General features: G+C 43.5%; 1 protein-coding gene across 1 annotated transcript in view; it reads left to right on the forward strand.

Annotated features, from left to right (window-relative positions):
• LRP4 (LDL receptor related protein 4) overlaps nt 1-20,354 on the forward strand; it is an 85,882-nt gene that overhangs the window by 34,439 nt on the left and 31,089 nt on the right. Inside the window, exon 2 of the mRNA XM_067295668.1 lies at nt 7,320-7,466. Coding sequence (XP_067151769.1) covers nt 7,320-7,466 — 147 coding nt within the window. The remainder of the gene's footprint in view (nt 1-7,319; nt 7,467-20,354) is intronic.

Raw genomic sequence — 20,354 nt, forward strand, 5'->3', positions numbered from 1 at the left:
CTGTAACCGTTGCATCTTGATTCTTGAGTCTTTTTAATGTTCAAATCCCACTTCATTTTTTTTTTTTTTTTTAAACAGTAGTTGTTTCTATAAACTCTTTCCTATTCCCTCAGTGCAAGATGAGATTTTCAGCAGTTGGTAATCTTTACTTCTGTAGGATCAGAATTGGGACTCAGAGTAAAACATGCTTTTAAAGGCTTTGTGTCTCTGGACCCATTTAGTATTTCAGAAAACATTGCCTGTTCCTGTCTCCCGCCCCACAGACACACAGGCACCCTTTGCACCAAACACTAACTTAATCAAGTGTAACATTTTTCAGGTCTGCCCTGGGTTGTTGTGCCACTGAATATGAGAACTGAAGGGTTGTTGTGCCTCTTCCTAGGACTTTGTTCCACTGCATGTTTAATCGAGAACCAGCTGGTTCAGGAATGAGGTATCCTGTCTTTTGCAAATTGAGGGGGGGAACTCTAGGCTTAGAGAACTCTTGTCCTCACTTGGAAACTGCCAAAATAGACACAATACTCAGTTTCTAAAAAGGTCTGTTCTTTAGGGGGAGCTGCAACAACTTTGACCTCTCTTCTCTCCTTTTTATCCTTGCTGCTATCGCATTCTTCCTCAAACAAAACTGGAACAGTTGTGATTAAAGCTTTTAAAACTTCTGGGATGTTCTTCCTAGTAGCACTTGAGAAGTTAATTTTACTCTAGGCAGGCATCAGATACCTGGAGGCTCTGTGGGTACCCAGTCAGAACTACTTCAGATACTTCCATAGTGGGAGTACAAAAAGAAAAAACCCTCTTGGATTTTATCAGCGAGTGTTGCCCCTTCTGACATCAGACTGTTTTAATGTAATGTTGTCTTTGCTGTGTTTGCCACTGGAGTTCTGGCTTTAAACAATGGTCAGCAAATCCATCTTCTAAAACTGGATTAACTGTACTTTCCTTCAGTGGAAACTGCTATTTGGGTAGTAGAGAAGAATCTAAAATTTTCAGTTTCCCTCAAGATAGGCGAGCAAAGAAAGCTGAACTGTTTTGCTATAGAAATAGACTCAGGGAAGTGCTGGACAAGGAAAGCAAATGTGTGAGTTGAACCATGTTCAAGGCCATCTGAAATGTCTAAGGTCTGCCCTCATCTCCAGAAGGTATGTATGTATGTGACTGGAATGCAAAAGCGAGCCTAGCTGGGAAGTGGAGAGAGAGGGAAAACGCTGTCTGACACGGGCCTTCTAACAGCAGATGAAAAAGGTGTTAAAGAGTCTATTAAAGGCTATGCTACAGAATTCACTAATTTTATTATCAAATAAATGATCCGATGCTTATGGCTTCCTAAAATGTAGGAATTATTGAAGCCAGGGCAAAACATTCCGATGCTTAGTCCAAAATTGTTCTAAAATACTTCTGGTGATATCCTTCCACACTTTCTCTGGGAAGCAATTTCACAGCCTTATGCATCTCACTGTTAGGACTTTTTTTTAAATCATTTTTACTTTAATACTGTTACTTCTACTCCAATTTCTTTTGCATAGTCCTGGTGTATTCCTCTTTATCACTGCAACTGTCACATATTTGTACTGTATTTTCACACCCTTTCAATATCAGCTTAAACTTCTGTACTCTGCAAGGGACTTCTATATGGTAGGATTAAAAAGTATAAAAGCTGATGTTGTCATCATCTTTTTTTTTTTTTTTTTTTTTTTGGTTATATCCTTTGTAGTCAGGAGGTGCCTCTGCATGCCATTGGTCTTCTATAGGCCACAAAATGTAGAGTTAGGCTTTTATACACAAAGGGGAAGGAACCCAGGCCCATATGTTACTCAGTCTGGACCAAAATAGTGATTGTTGTTTCCAGATGATTCTGAATCAGAACTGAACAGGCTACAGCATTAAATCATGTCCAATATTTTAGTAGTTCTGGATTTTCTAAGCCTGCTGTTACTGTTCTCTTTGCAGTATAGAAGAACTGAATGGATACTTAGCCATGATTAGCTATGCTACTGTATTCTGGGTACATGTATGATTGGGGGATCATACAAGTAAGCTCTTGTCATCTAATTAATTCTATTGCTTTTAAAAATAACAATAAAAATAATTTTTCTGTGTGGATGAAGGAGAAAAGATGCAACTAACAGGGTAGTGGAAGAGTCCCTTATGCACTTGATTCTTGATGTCCGCACTAAAAGAGCGGGTGGAAAGACAGCTTGGTGCTGCCTATGGACTTACGGATGCCTATGGATCTCTGGCAGTTATTTATGTAGTATCCTTGGCTCACATTCATTTGAGGTAACTTCATCCATATTTTGGGACTGTGAGAAAATTCTGCTATTCATAGAATGCTACCAGGACCTGACAGAGGTGAGCAGCTGACATCAGGTGGTGGACTCTGAAGAGCAAGAACATGCTGAAGCAAGAGCCTGTAGAAGATGGAATTGCCACAAAATGGGAGTAAGAGCTGCAGTCCCTCATTATTTGTACTGAAATTAGAATTGGCAGCTCTACTTTTGGAAGAAAGTATGCCATCGGGACTTAAAAGAACAAATATTTTCAGGCTTCCCTAAAAATTTTCTATTTCTAATAAAGCAAGGGCTACAGAGTTCAGTTTAGTGACTATTCTGCTTTCTTAATCTTCCTTTGTAATGTCAATGTTTCAACGAATCTGTGGCAAATACAGGGCTGTTGCATAATAGCTCAAGTGCTGCATGTGACCTGGTCTGCAAAATGAAGCTTTGTGTGTAGATTTACTATACTGATCTGATCTAATGAAATGCTGTTGGGGAAAAAAACAAGCAGAGCAGCAACTTGTTGTTTAGCAACACCCCCCTCCCCACCCACCTGCCTCCCTCCTTGCCTGCCCTGCAGCCCCCCCTCCCCTCCCCCACAAAAAAAAGGTGTCCTGGAAGAGGGAAAGGGGAGGTGCAGAAATAGCAAGAGGATTATGTACTTTTGCTTCTCAGCCAGAGCTGACATAACTGTTTTGCCAGCTTTTGGCCTAAAAATTACAAAGATCCTAATTGCCTTTTTCAGAGGGATGTGTGTGTGGGGGGAACACTTCCTCAGGAGGGGGTTCAGTTATCAGAAGAACATGCAGACAGAGGATCTTCAGAAGTAATCTGAAGAAACTGGGCATACTATACTAAAATTAAGGTGATGGTAGATGTTATGTATGATGCCTGTGTTTAGACTGACTTCCTGTTTAAAATATGGAGGTTGGTTGCATAATATTTTGCTACAAAAACTGTTTGGTTACTGGATCCTGCTGTTGTTGCTTCTGGGGGGAACCAAACTACAGACAGTGAAGATAATTTTTGGTTGCTTGTAACTACTGCCAAGTCAGAGAAAACTGAGAGGAAACTCGCATGATGGTAATTATGAGGTATCAAGATGGGCCCAGAAGGTGAGTGGTGTTAGCTCTGCAACTGCCAATGCCTCTGCACAGCTTCTGTGTATTGTTTGTATGTATTAGATTGTTAAAATACCTCCACTTTTTTGCCTCTTGCGTAAGTGAAATGATTTTTGATTACAGAGGGTTGGTTAAAATGTCCAAGTCTCCAGCATGATGAAAACTTTTAGGAAAGTGTTTGCCATGACTAAGCCCCCAGGTGCCTCTCTTTGTTCCTGCTTTAGAGGAATGTGCAGAAGTGTAAGTAGATATTGCTGCTTTGATTGTTGGTCCAGTTGCCTGAAGGGCAAGTGCTGACTTTTGTCTTGTTCCTGGATTCCCCTGACTGACTGGGCTTGAAACGTGAGACAGGAGGGTTGTGTTCCACCCTACTGCATGCTTGGTTAGTTTTCTGTCTCGCACTCCCTATGTTTAGCGAGAGCTTGACGTCAAAAATAAAAGGCTTCCATTGAGGCTTCTCAAACCAACTGCACTCCTTCCGCTTGTCTTCGAGGTGATTGGAGAAAATGTGCTTCTGATACTTATCCTTCCTGGCCCTCTCCTATTACAGAGGGTAATGTCACCAGAGCTCTGAGCATAGGGAAATAAGCATGGGACACCAAGGGCGAAATACTATTTGAAATAGTATTGAAATCTTTGAAATCACTGAATAGTATAGAAATCACTGAATAGTATAGAAATCATTGAAATCATTGCGAAAATTCCTGTTGACTGCAGGGAGTCCCAGGTTTCACTTAACCTGTTCTTTTTGTAGGAAGGATGCTATTCATCCAGAATTAATTCTTCTGATATTGGTTATATATTAGAATTTGTTACCGTACTTTTATAAAAGGTGCTTTTTTAATCATCTTCCTTCAAGGGGAAAAGTGTTTGTGCTGTCTGAATAGTTATGTGCTTTGCTTGTCCAAGTGTAAGACAAGGGTAAATCATGATTTATAAAATGCATCATTATAATGACTAGAAGTTTAGTTATCCTAAAGATGACAAACCACAAAGCATTAGACTCACAAAGGTCATAATTTAGAATAGTTAAACTAAGTTTATATATTAGTACCATAGATACAGACTGGTACATAGAACAGCCTTGGTATTTGGGTCATAACGTATCCTTCAGCTTGCAACAATGTCTGTAGCATGGTAAAAACACAAGCCAGAAATGGCTGAACATAGCAATTGTGATGAGGTGGGAAGTACCGGTTTAAATACATGCAGTGTATAATCTGATACTAGTTGTAGTAACTTTTGAAGATAACAGCATGTTTGGCAGCACAGCAGATTTAAGTTGCAGTTTGATGATTTCTCAGCATTTTAAGTAATTCTACAGTAATTCTTCCTCTGCTTGTTCCAGAGCTGTGCTTCTGTGCTGCTGTTGTGCAGCTAAAAAAACCTCTTGCTTTCACTTTTTCTCAACTTCTCTCTCATTTGTATTTATCCAGAAATAATTTAATAAATGTAGTCCCCTAATTTAAGAACTAGTTGCCTTGATGTTTATCCTTTCCTGTTGGTGAAGCTACCCCATGGCATACTGGGGCCTGGGTAAGAAAGAGATGGTCACTTGCACTGTGATATTTATCTTTTTATGGAGGCAATGAGGCATCATCCTGGTGTGCTCCAACAACAAAGGATATTGGAGTTCGAAGTAGTTGGAAGCAGTGCTTGGGGGTACTGTTGAGCAAAATGGTGGAAGAATTGCCTTGGAAAAGGTGATTTAAACAACAGCTACCTTGGATAGAGTATACAGCCAGTTCTGCCTTTCTAAGTAGGGGTAGGCTCCAGCAGAAGGTGGTTTGTCCTGAATTTCCTGTGCTGCCAGTTTGAAGGAACTTCTGTTTGATTTTTTTTTTTTTCCCCTCTCTCTCTCTCTCTCTTTTTTTTTTTTTTTGTGTGTGTGGAGGTTTGTGGTTCTTCTGAATTTCCTTGTGATTATTTCTAATAGTCAGATGTATTAAATAAATGATGCATTGCTTTCCCTTAGGGATAGCTGTGCTGGGTTGCCTCTGACTTGCATCAGACTTTCTCTACTTAAATTTGTCTTTGGAAGTCTGCGTGACCAAGCTATTTTCTTTTTCCATCAACCTTTGCTCTGGCAATACCTGGTAAGTTCATTGAGCATCTGACCACCCTGTCCCTTTTCGTTTGCCTTTCCTTCTTTCTCCTCCTTATTAACCTATATTCTTCCTGTTTCTATTCCTTTTTGACATCAGACATTGATTGCTTTCTCTAGTCTCTACAGTAATGCCTTGAAATGTTCTTTTTCTACTAAGCCCCTTAAAGATAACCTGTAGTCAGGGGAAAGAATGAAAAGCTTATTGTACCCATGGCAGCCTATTAAAGGGAGGACATGGCAACCCCTTCAGTTGGCCCAATTCAGCAGCTTGTGGACATGCTTGAGAAATGGTTTGTTGTGAGGACTTGCAGCCTGCAGTGTAACAGTGGGAGCAGGCAGCAGGGGCTGGCAGAGGCCTCTCTAAGCCAGTTTTGCTGCAGAAGTTTGTCATGGAACTATTCCTCCAAGAAGATGTGCAGCTGCACTAAGCATAAATCTTAGCTTAACTTGCCTAAGTGATTGTGTTCGTTAGAGGGAATTCCAATGTTGAGAAAGCTTGTGGAACAATTACACACATAAAATTTTGCAGATACTGCTTTTCTTAATTAGAAAAGGAAATAAGGAAATTACGAGTTTTCTTTTTCTTTCTCTCTTTTTTTTTTTGCTTATGGTTTTGTGGTTAGGTTGTTACAATTTATGGCTCATCCCAGATTTACTAAATGTAACAAATGAGATCAGTAAGTCCACAAATAGAGAGTTCAGGGGGGTATATAACTACCACTTGGTGCACATATCCGTCTGTAATTCTTTCCTTATGACTGTTATTGCTTAATCTGAGACCTTTAGATTTGCTTGAATTGCAGAAAGAAGGAATCCTGCAAAAAGAATTCAGTCACAGAGTAGCTTGAGGGCACTGTTGATTGATAGGGTAATCATTTGTTTAATGGTGGTATTGATTATACTGTTTGTCTAGCTAACTTCAGACAGAAGTTCAAGTATGACCATTTTCCATTTTGAGACATGGGCTGTGGCCTGTCTTCTCTTAAGGCAGAGATTTATGAACAGAATATATGGGGTAGCATCAGAGATAGTTGCATTTGCACAGGTGTGAAAATCAGTTGTTGTGCAGAGTATCGCTCCGTAGTTGGGAGAGGGGAGAAAAAGGTTGGGAGCTCCTTATGCTAACTTTACGACTGAAGAAGGTATTCTTATGGGATTATATTTTGACATATGAACTGCATTTTCTTTTGGTCGCTTTGCAGAGTTGAAAGTCCTCTTCCCTTGCTTCCATGAATGGCAGTTACACACAGGACAGTGTTACAGGTTAATCTCTATACACAAATAGGAAATGATGTATTTTTTGTCTTTCACTGGAATCTGAAGTTTCTAAAGCTGTGGAATGGAGAAGGTTAGTATCCGGAAAGCACAGGGTCCAGAGAAGACCCTCCAATAACTCTTGGAAATAGAATCATTGATATCCTTTCTGTGGCCGTTTCAGGACTAAGTGGAGCAGCGTCAGTGCTGTGCTGTGCTCTAGGAGAGGACTAAGCTCGTAAAATAAGGAATCCCAGTCCTCAAAGCACCCTTTTTATTTGTTTGTGACCAGTGCTGAGTTATTTTCCAACTAGCTGATTCCTAGATCTCTTTCTGGCAGGTTGCTATTTGCTGTTCCCTTCAGATAGCTCCATTCCTGGAAACTGTGCATAGCACTTGATCTCCTGTTTCAACAGTGTGAGAGGGGTGACCAATTTTATTTGCAATAGTGTATGCGTTCATACGTGCAGTGTGTACCTGGACAATAGTTGTATTTTATGTATTTACTCACCCTAAAATAGAGGGATCGCTTCAAAATACCTTTTTTTGTTTGTTCCTTTACAGGTGTAACAAGTAGCACTGAGTGCTCCTGTGGACGTAATCACTTTACTTGTGCTGTCAGTGCTTTTGGTGAATGTACGTGCATCCCTGCTCAGTGGCAATGTGATGGAGACAACGACTGTGGGGACCACAGTGATGAAGACGGCTGCAGTAAGAAAACCATTTTGAATTTGTGTTTGTGAAAGCTGAATGTCTTCACTTTTCTCTGCAGATACTTCTCTGTTTTACAGGCCCATCCAAGTTTTTGTATGACATGTGTAAGACTATTGATGGCATACTCTTGAGCGACTCCTGTACTACTACTCTGTCTAACACTACGTCCACTCACACAAGGCACAGTGAAAGCCCATCTCTGCCTTTGGCAGTTTTTAGAAAAATGTTTATAAGGGGTGTGTGTGTTTTAGAGGGACGAGAGAGAGAGAGAGTGAGAGAAGTATCTCTTTTTCCCTGCCTTGCAAAAGTGATATTTGCACACCAGGCTGTATAGTTCTGCTACAGGTAATAATAGAATAACTAAACAATGTGAATAAGTGTATTCAGGACTGTTGGTGTCTTCCCTCTTAAGGAACACTCTGGTTTCTATTCTGGCTACCCTGTGAAGGGAGAGGAAGGGTGAGCACTGTAATCAACATTCATTTGTCTTTGGATCTGCTGGGAAAGGTTGTCTTGCAGCGGATGTCAGTATCTGTGTAGCTGAGCCCAGCTAGATGAGAAGTGATGAAAAGTGACTCTCAATAGGTTTAACACAATGTAAATGAATTGAAACGGAAAACCCCTTCTCCTGGGGCCACAAGTAAATTGCTTTCTTCCCTCATCTCTTTGGATTCCACAGATATTGGTAGAATTAAAGGGTGGAAAAAAGGCTCAATTTCATGAAACTCCTTTCCTGAAAGTTTCCCTAGAGCCGAAGATTTCAGTCTCCTGTCAGTAGACATGGTGGAGGAATTTATTTTCCTCTGTTGGATGTGTCCATAACCTTCCATGGTTTCCACTGTTGCCTGCTGTGGGAAAAGGAGTTTTTCTTACCTTTGGAATACTGTTTTGGGGATTCCCCTCTTCCTTAAGCGTGGGAGAACTTAGCTTAGCTATAGGAAAACTTGTTTCTATCTTCTTTTTTCTTACAATTTTGCATAAAATACTTAGAAACATGGAAAACATTGGGGGGAAAAATTGGTTCTTGAAACACAGGTCACCAGCAAACTGAAGAGATCAGTGTTCTGGTATAAAGATGACTAGTGAAAGAGTTACCTGGGAAGAAAGTGACCTTAGTTGGAGAAATCAAGAGCAAAGGGAAAGTAGAATAGTGGGAAGAAAACCTGCATGTTTATGTCTAGTGGAGGAAAGTGCAAATTTAAGAACTTCGTACGCTCAAGCAAGCAGAGTTGAGGATCTGGGAACTGAAGAAATAGTATTAAAACCTCAGAAGAGAAGGGGAGGAGAGGCTGTACTCAACTACTCATGCTGAAAAAGAAGTTCAGCAGGAATATGGAGATGGGGGGGAACGTGGGGGTGTCCAATAACTAAACTGATTTTGCTGGCTTCTTACTGAGCACAGAGGAAGGTTTTTTGTTTTGTTTGTAAGTCATGCTTCAAAAATCTATTGGAACTCTGTGAAAGTGTGAGAGACCAGGGAGACATGAAATACCCAGCTGATAAGGTCTACTTTGTATTTCAACAAAGCCCATCACCAAAGGTTCTTAAACTAAGCAGCCATGGGGAAGGGGATGCCCTTCCATAGGAAAATAACCTGCTAAAAAAAACAGGGAATGGAAACTAGGAATAAATAGCCAGATCTTACAGTGGAAGAGATCATCAGTGGAGTCACACAGGAGTTTCTGCTCCTATTGTACTGTTCAATTTCTTTATTCCTTTTCTTGGATTACTTACAGGACGGTGACAGCATTTGCTGACAATACTAAGTTATTCAGTGTTGTAAGGATGAGGGTTGACTCTGAAGGATTGCTGAAGGATCTTCTGGGTTTAAAAATTGCATTTCATCTGTCATTGAAGTTAATTGCAAAATTGTGCATGGGGAAGGGTAGAGGAAGGGGACAATACTAGCTTTATATCCATAATGTTGAGCTCTAAGCATAGTACTACCCCATCAGAACAGGATCTTGGGTTTATAAATGACCATGTCATGAAAACAGTGACTTGGTGCTTAATAGTACTCAGAAAAGTAACTCAAATGTTGGTAATCCTTAGGAAGGGGCAAGAGGAAATCTGTGTTGTGCATGGCTTCTTAAATATTTTGTGAAGTTCTGGTTTATCTTCCCCACCCTGTCATATTTCTTAATAGAAGAATTGGAAAAGGTGTATCAGAGGACAATCTAATATATTCATCACCTTCTCTGCTAGGTACAGTTGATCTAACATGTGTGCTTCAGCCTGGAAGTGTGTAAGCTGAAGAGGTGGCTATGGTAGAGCGCTGTGGAGAATGTGATTGGAGACTGACTGCTGTTACCCTGGTGAAAGAACCAGTGGCATACAACTAGCAGGGGAGGGTTCAAAACTAACAGGAGATACACATCTCTCACACAATATGTGCTTGAGCTGTGGATCTCCGTGCCACAAAAAATTGATACTGAAATTTCAAACAATCTCAAAAGGCAACCTAGCAAGTTTATGGAAGAAAAATCCATTGAGGGCTGTTAAATACAAATATGCCACATCTTGTTTAGAAAGTCTGGGAAGCACAAATAGATGGAAATTTTAAGTCTTCTGAGGAAGCACCACTGCATGCATGCTATGTTCTTGCACTCTTCTCTTGACATCTGCTGTTGCATCCTTGTCTGTCTCCATGCCCTGGGCTGGGTGGACCTCTGGTCTTGCATACAAAGCTGTGGTTATGGTATATCCTTCCACAGACAGCTGGAAGTAGCCTCACGATCCCAGGCCCTGGTTCTCATGGGGGACTTCAACCACCCCGATATCTGCTGGAAAGACAACACAGCTAGGCACAAACAGTCCCGGAGGTTCCTGCAGAGCATTGGTGACAACTTCTTGACACAGGTGGTGGAGGAGCCAACAAGGAGAGGTGTGCTGCTGGACCTCGTACTAACAAACAAAGAAGGACTGGTGGAAGATGTGAAGGTTGGGGGCTGCCTTGGCTGCAGTGACCATGAGATCGTGGAGTTCAGTATCCTGCGAGGAGGCAGCAGGGCACCAAGTAGGATCGCAACCCTGGACTTCAGGAGGGCAAACTTTGGCCTCTTCAGGGACCTACTTAGAGGAATCCCATGGGTTAGGGCCCTAGAAGGAAGGGGAGTTCAAGAGAGCTGGTTAATATTCAAACATCACTTCCTCCAGGCTCAAGAGCGGTGCACCCCTATGAGTAGGAAGTCAAGCAAAGGAGGCAGGAGACCTGCATGGATGAGCAAGGAGCTCCTGGCAAAACTCAACCAGAAGAAGGAAGTCTACAGAAAGTGGAAAGGGGGACAGGCCACTTGGGAGGAACATAGGAACATTGTCAGAGTATGCAGGAATGCGACGAGGAAGGCTAAGGCCCGTTTGGAATTAAATCTGGCTAGAGATGTCAAGGACAACAAGAAGGGCTTCTTCAAAGACATCAGTAGCAAGAGGAAGACTAGGGAAAATGTGGGCCCTTTGCTGAATGGGGTGGGTGCCCTGGTGACAAAGGATGCAGAGAAGGCAGAGTTACTGAATGCCTTCTGTGCTTCAGTCTTTACTGCTCAGGCCAGCCCTCAGGAACCCCAGATCCTGGAGGCAAGAGAGAAAGTCTGGAGAGAGGAAGACTTTCCCTTGGTGGAGGAGGATTGGGTTAGAGATAATTTAAGCAAACTTGACACCCACAAATCCATGGGCCCTGATGGGATGCACCCACGAGTGCTGAGGGAGCTGGTGGACATCATTGCTAAGCCACTCTCCATCATCTTTGAAAGGTCATGGAGAACAGGAGAGGTGCCTGAAGACTGGAGGAAAGCCAGTGTCACCCCAGTCTTCAAAAAGGGCAAGAAGGAGGACCCAGGGAACTACAGGCCAGTCAGCCTCACCTGCATCCCTGGAAAGGTGATGGAGCAGCTCATCCTGGAGGCCATCTCCAAGCATGTGGAGGACAAGAAAGTGATCAGGAGTAGTCAGCATGGCTTCACCAAGGGGAAATCATGCTTAACCAATCTGAAAGCCTTCTGTGATGGAATGACTGGCTGGGTAGATGAGGGGAGAGCAGTGGATGTTGTCTACCTAGACTTCAGCAAGGCTTTTGACACTGTCTCCCATAACATCCTCATAGGTAAGCTCAGGAAGTGTGGGCTAGATGAGTGGACAGTGAGGTGGATTGAGAACTGGCTGAATGGCAGAGCTCAGAGGGTTGTGATCAGTGGCGCAGAGTCTAGTTGGAGGCCTGTAGCTAGCGGTGTCCCCCAGGGATCAGTACTGGGTCCAGTCTTGTTCAACTTCTTCATCAACGACCTGGAGGAAGGGATAGAGTGCACCCTCAGCAAGTTTGCTGATGATACAAAACTGGGAGGAGTGGCTGACACCCCAGAGGGCTGTGCTGCCATTCAAAGAGACTTGGACAGGCTGGAGAGGTGGGCAGAGAGGAACCTCGTGAAGTTCAACAAAGGCAAGTGCAGGGTCCTGCACCTGGGGGGGAATAACCCCATGCACCAGTACAGGTTGGGGGTTGACCTTCTGGAAAGCAGCTCTGCGGAGAAGGACCTGGGAGTGCTGGTGGACACCAAGTTAAGCATGAGGCAGCAATGTGCCCTTGTGGCCAAGAAGGCCAATGGTATCCTGGGGTGCATGAGGAAGAGTGTTGCCAGCAGGTCGAGGGAGGTGATCCTCCCCCTCTCCTCAGCCCTGGTGAGGCCACATCTGGAGTACTGCATCCAGTTCTGGGCTCCCCAGTACAAGAGGGATGTGGCACTACTGGAGCAAGTCCAGCGAAGGGCCACAAAGATGATTAGGGGACTGGAGCATCTCTCTTATGAGGAAAGGCTGAGAGAGCTGGGCCTGTTTAGCTTGGAGAAGAGAAGGCTGAGAGGAGATCTTATCAATGTGTACAAGTATCTGAAGGGAGGGTGTCAAGAGGGTGGGACCAGACTCTTTTCAGTGGTGCCAAGTGACAGGACGCGAGGCAGTGGGCACAAACTGAAACACAGACACTTCCATCTGAACATGAGGAAAAACTTACTCCTCTAAGAGTAAGTAAACTCTTACTCCTCTAAGCCTGCTGAGTCTCTGAGGAGCTGCTCGCTACGAGTCCTGATATATGATATTGTTAGCTTGTAAGAACTAGATTGATCCTACAGTGTAGGTTCCTGGTGACTGTCTTTGCTATTTCTGACCTTGGCTGGTCACGATGGTCCTGAAACACTTGGCTAGAGCAGATCATGTGCTAAATCCCTCTTTTGGGCTTGACATACTGGACCTTCTCAAGCTATACACTTTTGAAGGGTTAATTTTCTGTTGGATCTGTTTGCTGACTGTGCCAGCATAAAGAAGGCAGCAGGAGTGCTGGAGCGCTCTTTGGGTGGGATGAGACGCCTCTGAAAAGCAGCTCAAACTTGAATCAGTTCAAGCTTCTCATGAAACAGCACTGCAGATAGCATACAAGAATGTTCAGTTCATAGATTTTTCCTTCCCTGGCCATCTAGCTGCGACACGCCTATAGTGTTCTAACTGAAGTGAGATTTTGGCCTCCTCCTTCGTTTGAACATGATCTATTTTCTGTTTATTGACTTAGACTGAGTCTGAAATTGGTGAGTTTTCTGCTTCTTATTGACACAAATACTGAGCTAAAGGGACTGGGTGGTTGTGAGGAGGTCATTCTGCAGCCCCCAGAGACATTAAAGGCCTAGTTAAGAGGTTAGTGAGATGCCTCAAAAACTATGGGGCTAGTTTTCATGCTGGGGTGAGCCAAGTGGTTTGTTCTGACTCATGAAACTTAGTTCATGCAACCACTTCTATGGACTCTTCTGAGATAGTAAAGCTGTCAGCAGTGTTTTTTCAGCAATGTGTGTAAGTACAGCTCTGAGTTTTAAGGATAGGAGTTAGAATATCATCAAGTAGGTGTCTCTGATCAGGAGAATGAACATAAGTGATTGTAAGGGATCCCATGTTTCTATTGGTCTTCTGCAGGCTGGTCTTATACTTACAGGAATACAAGAATTTACAGCAATTTGTTTTTTCTTCTGTGACTGTTTAGAATTTCCAGAGAAAGCAAGCTGTGGCCATGCTTGTTTTCAGCTCTGCTTTGTCTTTGGTGTATCTGCTCATGTGTATACTGATAATCAAGGCAAGGATGAGTTTCTGAGAGAGTTATGCCTACTTCCTTGGGAAAGGGAGTTGGGGATGGGAGAGCTTTGGACTGCTGAACTCCTCTTAAAGCAAGGGAGTGAAGCCTAGTGGGGTGGGAAATGTAAATATTACTTTAGCAATTCAAGATTGAATCTTATATCTATGTCTAAGCAGCAATGCATATATGCTTGACCAGTTGATTGCAGTTTACTAAATTCTACATTAATGCAGTTTGCAAGCCTTAAACTGATGATTTGTTTCAGGTAAAGAATGGTAGAAGGCTTGAAATGAATTCTGTGCAAGAAAGCAAGATAATCAGCAATGAGAGGGGTTGCACCAACCAAAAGCAGGAGCAGAGATGGGAAATGTTTTTTTCCTTTTGAGAGGGATTTTCAGTTTTGAGATAAAACATCAGAATTTATTTTATGATTTGCAACACTAATAAAAGCCTCTGAGAATCTGAGTCGGTTACACTAAGTTTGTCTTAACTGTTACCTTTTCTGTTCACCCCAGTCTGACCAACTTCCTTACAAATATTCAACTTGTATAGGAGTCCTCTGACTGTCCATCTCCCATGGGATTTTCCTATAGGTTTTGGGAGAACCGTGCCTCTGTCTACCTGGCTGTGACAGGATCTGTTTATCTTGAGGATCTGAAGCCCTGCTGTGATGGGAGCCAATTATTCCGTGACATGTTTGTTTCCTGCTCTGGATCATGTTTACAAGCCAGAATGCTGTAGTAATAATAGTAATAAGCAACCTCCCAGCTGTCATGCCAGCTTCATAGACTTTCTCGGGTGTCAGCAATTTGGCTCGCTGACAGAGTGTAGCTTGGAAGCCTTTGCTGCACATGCCCAGAGTAGTTCAGCTGCCTTCCTGCCTTGTGCCAGCAGAAACAACTTTGGATGGTCCCTAATGAAAGCTGCATGTAAGCAGAGGAATGGTTTTCATTCTCTCCTTCTGCATGAAGTCCAGCATGGTGTGAATGAGTCTTATTTCCTGTGGCAAGGGTGAGAGGGTAGCTGAGTAAACTTGGCCTGAGGACTGATAAATAATGCTGTTTCTCATAAGATATGCCATATCCCCTCCTAACTATCCCCCTATAGAGCCTTCTGAACTTTCAACTGGTGAATGTGTAGCTCCCTGGGACAGGGATTTGTTTGCTAAGCTCCATGCACTGTTGTACCACTTTTTTTATTTAAAGGGCCTGGAGAAAGTTACTCCTTTTATCTTAAACTACTGAAAGTGGCCTACTGTTCCCATCTCACTGGGAACTTTGGATAGCTCCTGTTCAGTTGTAACTCATTCAAGCCCAGGAGATGGTTTCTTCAGTTGCCAGGAGTAGGCCTGTGAGTATAGCTACTATGCTTATTAGTCCCAGACCAAAATTTTTGAGGTGATGCAAGGATAAAAATCTCACAAGTCGTCTATTAAAATTGATAGAAACTTTAAAAGAATTACTCTTCCTCTCTCCCCTTCCTCTCTTCGGTTATTCCACATAATCCCCAGTCTTGAGCTCAGACATGAGAGCCCAGGTGAACCTTCACTTCTAAACATCTAGTCTGACTACTTACCCTGGTAAAAGGAACTCAGTTTATGGTTTCTCTTGAAAAGATACCAGATCCCTGTCTGCTGTTCCTTGTGAGTAAAGTTTATCCCATTACTTAGGTATTTTATTTGACTTGGTGTATGCGTGTTTCCTTTAGAAGGCATCACAACTGATGCATTGCCCCCTCAGGTATAGCCTTTGTGATCTGAGGGCTGTGAAAGATTGGGTGCTGATAGCCTGTAGTAGTTTGTTTATTTTGCCAGCAACATGCTGTTGTTCAGCAGTTCTGTTCAGCAGTGCTGTTGGAGATATGATTTTCTGTAATTCTAGAGCTAGATTTTCCAAAATGTGGTTGGTAAAAGGTAGTGTCTCCTGTTTCTTCCCAAGGGTGGATTGACATCCTCTATTCTTGTCTCTGGAACTATTGCCCACGATGCTGCGGATCTCAGCAGCAGATTTGTGTGCATGTGTGTGTATGCATGCACACATGTAGCTATATGTGGATATGAGAAACTTCAGCTGAAGAGTGGCATGGTGAGATCTTTCTGTGATGCTTGGGGCCAGTCTGCGGTTATTTCTAATGTAGGTAACGTGAAAATTTTTTTTAGTTTCTGTTTATTTTTAAATTAGCTTCTTATTCTTCACATGACCAAGAGGTTGTCTAAGTAAACAAGCAGTGCTGTTCAAACTGATGTGCTCTGAACCCTGAACACTGGTCACTCGGTGTCCTTGGGTTTAAAGCAACCTGGTCACTGCAGGCAACAGGGCTGACGTGTTCAAAGGACAGTGGGACGTGATTCACTCTGCGTTCCACCTTATAAACTTCCCCCTGCCCTTTCCCTTCCCACCCCCCTTCTGCTTGGCCATAAAAGAGCTCCCTGTGTAATAGAAGTTGGGAGAGGGGGAGGAATAGCAGGCCTACGATAGACCTAGCTTTGCTGAAACCTTGGATGATGTCCAGCATGACCATGCTGAGGGATGAGCTCAGGGAAATGGTTGGAAGTTCAAAGGCCTTTTTGTGTCGCTTACTGTCAGTTGACAAATGTGCTCTCTTGGGCGGTCACTGGCCAGTTTAGATCTTCCTGCAGACCCCCCTTCCTCGCACTTGTTCCCCACCCAGTGTCTCTGCTCTGCCTGTGGAGTTGGGTTTGTTGCTGCCCTTCTGTGCATTTGTCTGTCTTCAGCTGTGTCCTAGGACTTGCCTTTGCTCATCTCTTTAAGGAAAGCATTGTGTCTCTGCACGGATGTGGAGATCAGGCTGGAACTGAGTGGGGAAGGGGGGATGAGGCTTAGCTGTGTTTGCCATTGCATTACCTAATCCTGCTATGAGTAGTGGTAAGAATATGTTAGTGCAGTCTAATTACTTAGACTGTCTAAGTCTGATTACTTTCTCATCAGTGGAAACACTGCCTATGAAGAACTTGCAGCTTTCCTAGGAAAAAATAAATATCCTTAATTTTACATGAGGAAAAATAGAGCTAAAGAGACAGGACTGTTCCATGGTTGTGCAAGAGTCAATAACCAAAGGTGGGAAGAGAACACTGGGATTCTGTTTTCCAGTCTTCTGTTAATTCAGTTTGTCCAGAAGGGTCTTACTCCCTCCCTGGCAATGAAAGAGCCTGACAGAAGTTCTTTCTACTTACTTTGTATTGTCATGTACTCTCCTCCTGACCATAGGAGGAAGAGCATGGAATTGTGGCTTTTAAAACTAGTGAAAGCAGTAAAATGCACTTGTCAAAATGTATAGCTATTCCATGATGTCATGACTAAACAGTGGAGGTTGGTTGAATCCTATACTATGTGTTTCCCTAAGTGTGACCTTTTAACTTTCGAATTTCCTCTTAACTTTTGAATTTCAAAACAGATTGCTAAGACATATTTATAAAAGCACTAAACATGAACTCTGGGCTAGTGTTATGCCCTGAGCTTTAACTCCCTATGAATATAACTCATCAAACCATGAAGTAATAAATGACCAACAGAAGAGCCGAATAATATTAATAATCCTAGAACAAAGGGCTGTACAGTGGAACTGAATCCTGACACGCTTAGAACTAATAGAAGGAAATGCAGGAATGTTTCAGTGTAGACAATTTGCCCTTCAATGGCAAGAAGGGATTGTGGATTAGGAGTGGGAAGAGCTGGGAAGGGGAGGTTAGGGAGAAACTTCCCCTGTATGAAAGCTGTTCCCAGAATCTCCTGTATTTTCCTTCAAAGCATCTGTTTCTGACCATTATTAGATTCAGGTTACCAGTTTACATGGATCCCTGGCTTGATCTCATTGGCAGTTCCTATACTCTGTGAAATTTCAGGCTTCATTCATTAGTTTTTTTGTCTTAAGTTGGTTTGTGGGTTTTTTTGTTTTTGTTTTTGTTTTTTTTTCCCCTAAAGGAGAACTCCTGTTGAAGGGGGTTTTTCTTCCCCCGGTGTTGTCTGGGCTGGCACACACTTGCTGTCTGCTGGGGTGGGAATTAGGTCCTTCTTTGTATGTGGCAGTTTGTGTCTTGCTCTCTTCACCCTGCTCCCCCCTCCCCTGCTCTTGAAGCTCCATTTTTCATATTTAGGGAGAGTATGAAATTGGCTGAACTGCTCCCTGGAGGGGTGGAATTTGATTTTGTGTAGTTACCTCATGAAGAGATGCAGCAGTTCAATGGAATAATGGTGTCAGCTCTGAACCAGTGCTAATGTCCTAACCCTCTGGGAGCCTGAAGAATTCTCCCCTGGAGAGTGAGCATGCAAATTCCCTTCTAGGCGGCTCCTGTGCAGTCCTTTGGTGATTAGTCATGCTGGGACTGGGGAGAACAGACAGAAAAGCATATGCTGGGGGGATGGTCTTAGTCCTGAAACTGCAGCTGAGGCCAGGAAAGGTTTGCTCAGTGTGCAACGTGTGGAAGTTGCACTTGGGAGAGAGAGGGCTGATCTGAGAGACTGACGCTCTGAATCCAAAAATCTGTCTTGGTTTGGTTTGGAAGCAGAGTTTGGGAACTGGAGTATTTTCCCCTTCTGTGTGCCCTGGGGAAGAAGGGGAAGGTCCTTCTCCATTTCCAGTTCAGCTGCACTGGGATGCTGAGAGAAAACAATGCAGGCAAATGGGTCAGCAATCGGAAGACCTGGATGCTGTCAAATCTGTGATATACAATATAGATTTGTGTGCCTCTCTCTTCTTTAGTCCTCGGAGAGGTATAGAAGGGGCCAGATCTGATCTGGACATGTGTCTGCATGGGGCATCTTGGAGGTGATAGGAAGGACCTTTTCCCAAGAACCAGTGCCAGATTGGATATGTTGTCATCTAATGCAGCCTTCAGCACTGTCTGCAGTGACATTCTGTCCCTACACCAAAAAGGTGATCTTTCTCTGTCTGAGACCTCTGCTTTGCAGGATGCTTTTATTTGAATTTGTCTTATATATCCTCTCCAATTTTCAGCTGGTTGGAGCTTGTTGTATCCCTTTTGTAACATGTCATCTCACGGTGAGGGAGATGTCTGTTGTGGAAAGCCTAGTCAGTGGTTGTGGTGAAATGAGAGCTTGGATTTTGCTATCCCCCAGCTGTGAATTCAGTCTGTGCCTTGTCCTATGTTAAGTGCAGAAGGAAGTGTCTTGCCCTCCTGAGATTTCTCTTCACTGGAAAGGGCCATTGTACTGCAGTAAAATTGCAATGACAAATCAAATCTCATGCAAATACCTGAAAATACTGTGTATTCTTAATTTAAGAGTTTGGGCAAATGATGGAAAATGGGAGGCCAGGGGCTGTGGCCAATTGGTCAAAGCAGCACAGTTGGCACTTGCACTGTGTAATCTCGGGTGTATAGAAATACCTTACAGAGCAAAGAGAATGAGACAGTATTGTATTCAGAGATTTCCCTTTCAGAATTACAGGTATAGAGATGCCTGTGCCTGCACTATTGCAGGAGCAGCTAAGAAGATAATCCAAATTTACTATTAGGAAAAGGAAAAGAGTGTGTCTGTTAGAGCAGGTCTGGACTTACCTGCACTAGGGTGTTCTCAGGGTGGGAGGCTTTTAGGACAGACACTTTACAGCAAGTCCTCCAACATTTCTTACAAAGAGCTGTGTGCGATTCTGCATAGCCTCATCCATGCTGCTTTCACAGGACATTGACAGCAATCCTGGGCTCAGGGGAAGTGGAGGGTTAAGGAAGCTACAAAAGCTGAAAATGTGACTATTTGCTCTCCTTATTAAATTCTCCCTGTCTGTGTGGCTGCTGTCTTCACCTTCTTTCACGCACCCCCCGCCCCCCACATACTCCCACCTCCGGGGTAGTGTTGGCAGGGGAAGAAGCATAGCAGAACAGGGCTGGCCCGCCTGGTGACAGATGGGAGATGCTGTCTGCAAGCTGGGCTGGGATTAAAGGGTTTCAGGCACTAGCCTCTCCAGCCTGTTCCCTTTTGCGTTGCTGAGCTAGCCTTGTTCTTTGGGGAACGCACCTGTCAGGAGCAGACTTGTGTGCAGCCCCTTCCCTACCACAACTGGCAACACTTAAAAGCATGAACCTCCCGGGGTTGAGTGTTCCTCTCATCTGTAAGGGGAAGGGCAGGGCTGATGCTCCCCCTTGAATTTCAGCTTTGTGGCTTCAGGCCTCTTTGAATGCAGTGGAGTTGTGGTTCCACTCGATTGGCAGCAAACTCCTGTGTTGGCAAATATCCCACATCTGTCCCCTTCCCCTGCCCCTTCTGGAGACCTCTAGCAGGGTTTGGGCTCCCGTGCCCATACCTGGGGCAGAGCAGACAACCCTCAGCAGTGGATTCCTGCCTCTAAGCTTCTCCTTACAAGTTCTTCAGTCAACCATGCTGATAGAGTCCTCATGCTGAAACATGCACTATGGCATGTACCTTGCAAAATGCTGCACCCAAAAACATTGCTTCTGATAGTTCCTCACCCTAAAGAACACACTGTGTAATAGAAACAGGGCAGACCACAGTGGGAAGCACACAGGAAAATGTTGATAATGTATTTTTGATCGTTATAAAAACAAGTCCAGTTATGGGATGATAACAGGCTGGGGAATGAAAAAAAGGAACTAGGTGGGGAATTGTGGCTGCTACTTTGTGGCAGAAAGGTCAGTGCTCCTCTGGGGAGGAGAGACTGCTAAGCTACTGACCTATCCTGGCCCCCCATCTGAGGCATGGCTTTTCCTGATGACTTGAAATTTCACATCTTTGTTTCTAAAAGGTGTAGTCCTCCTCCTTTGAGAGGGAAGGAAGTTCCCTTAC

Source organism: Apteryx mantelli, chromosome 4 (assembly GCF_036417845.1).
Source record: "Apteryx mantelli isolate bAptMan1 chromosome 4, bAptMan1.hap1, whole genome shotgun sequence".
Taxonomy (NCBI): Eukaryota; Metazoa; Chordata; class Aves; order Apterygiformes; family Apterygidae; genus Apteryx; species Apteryx mantelli.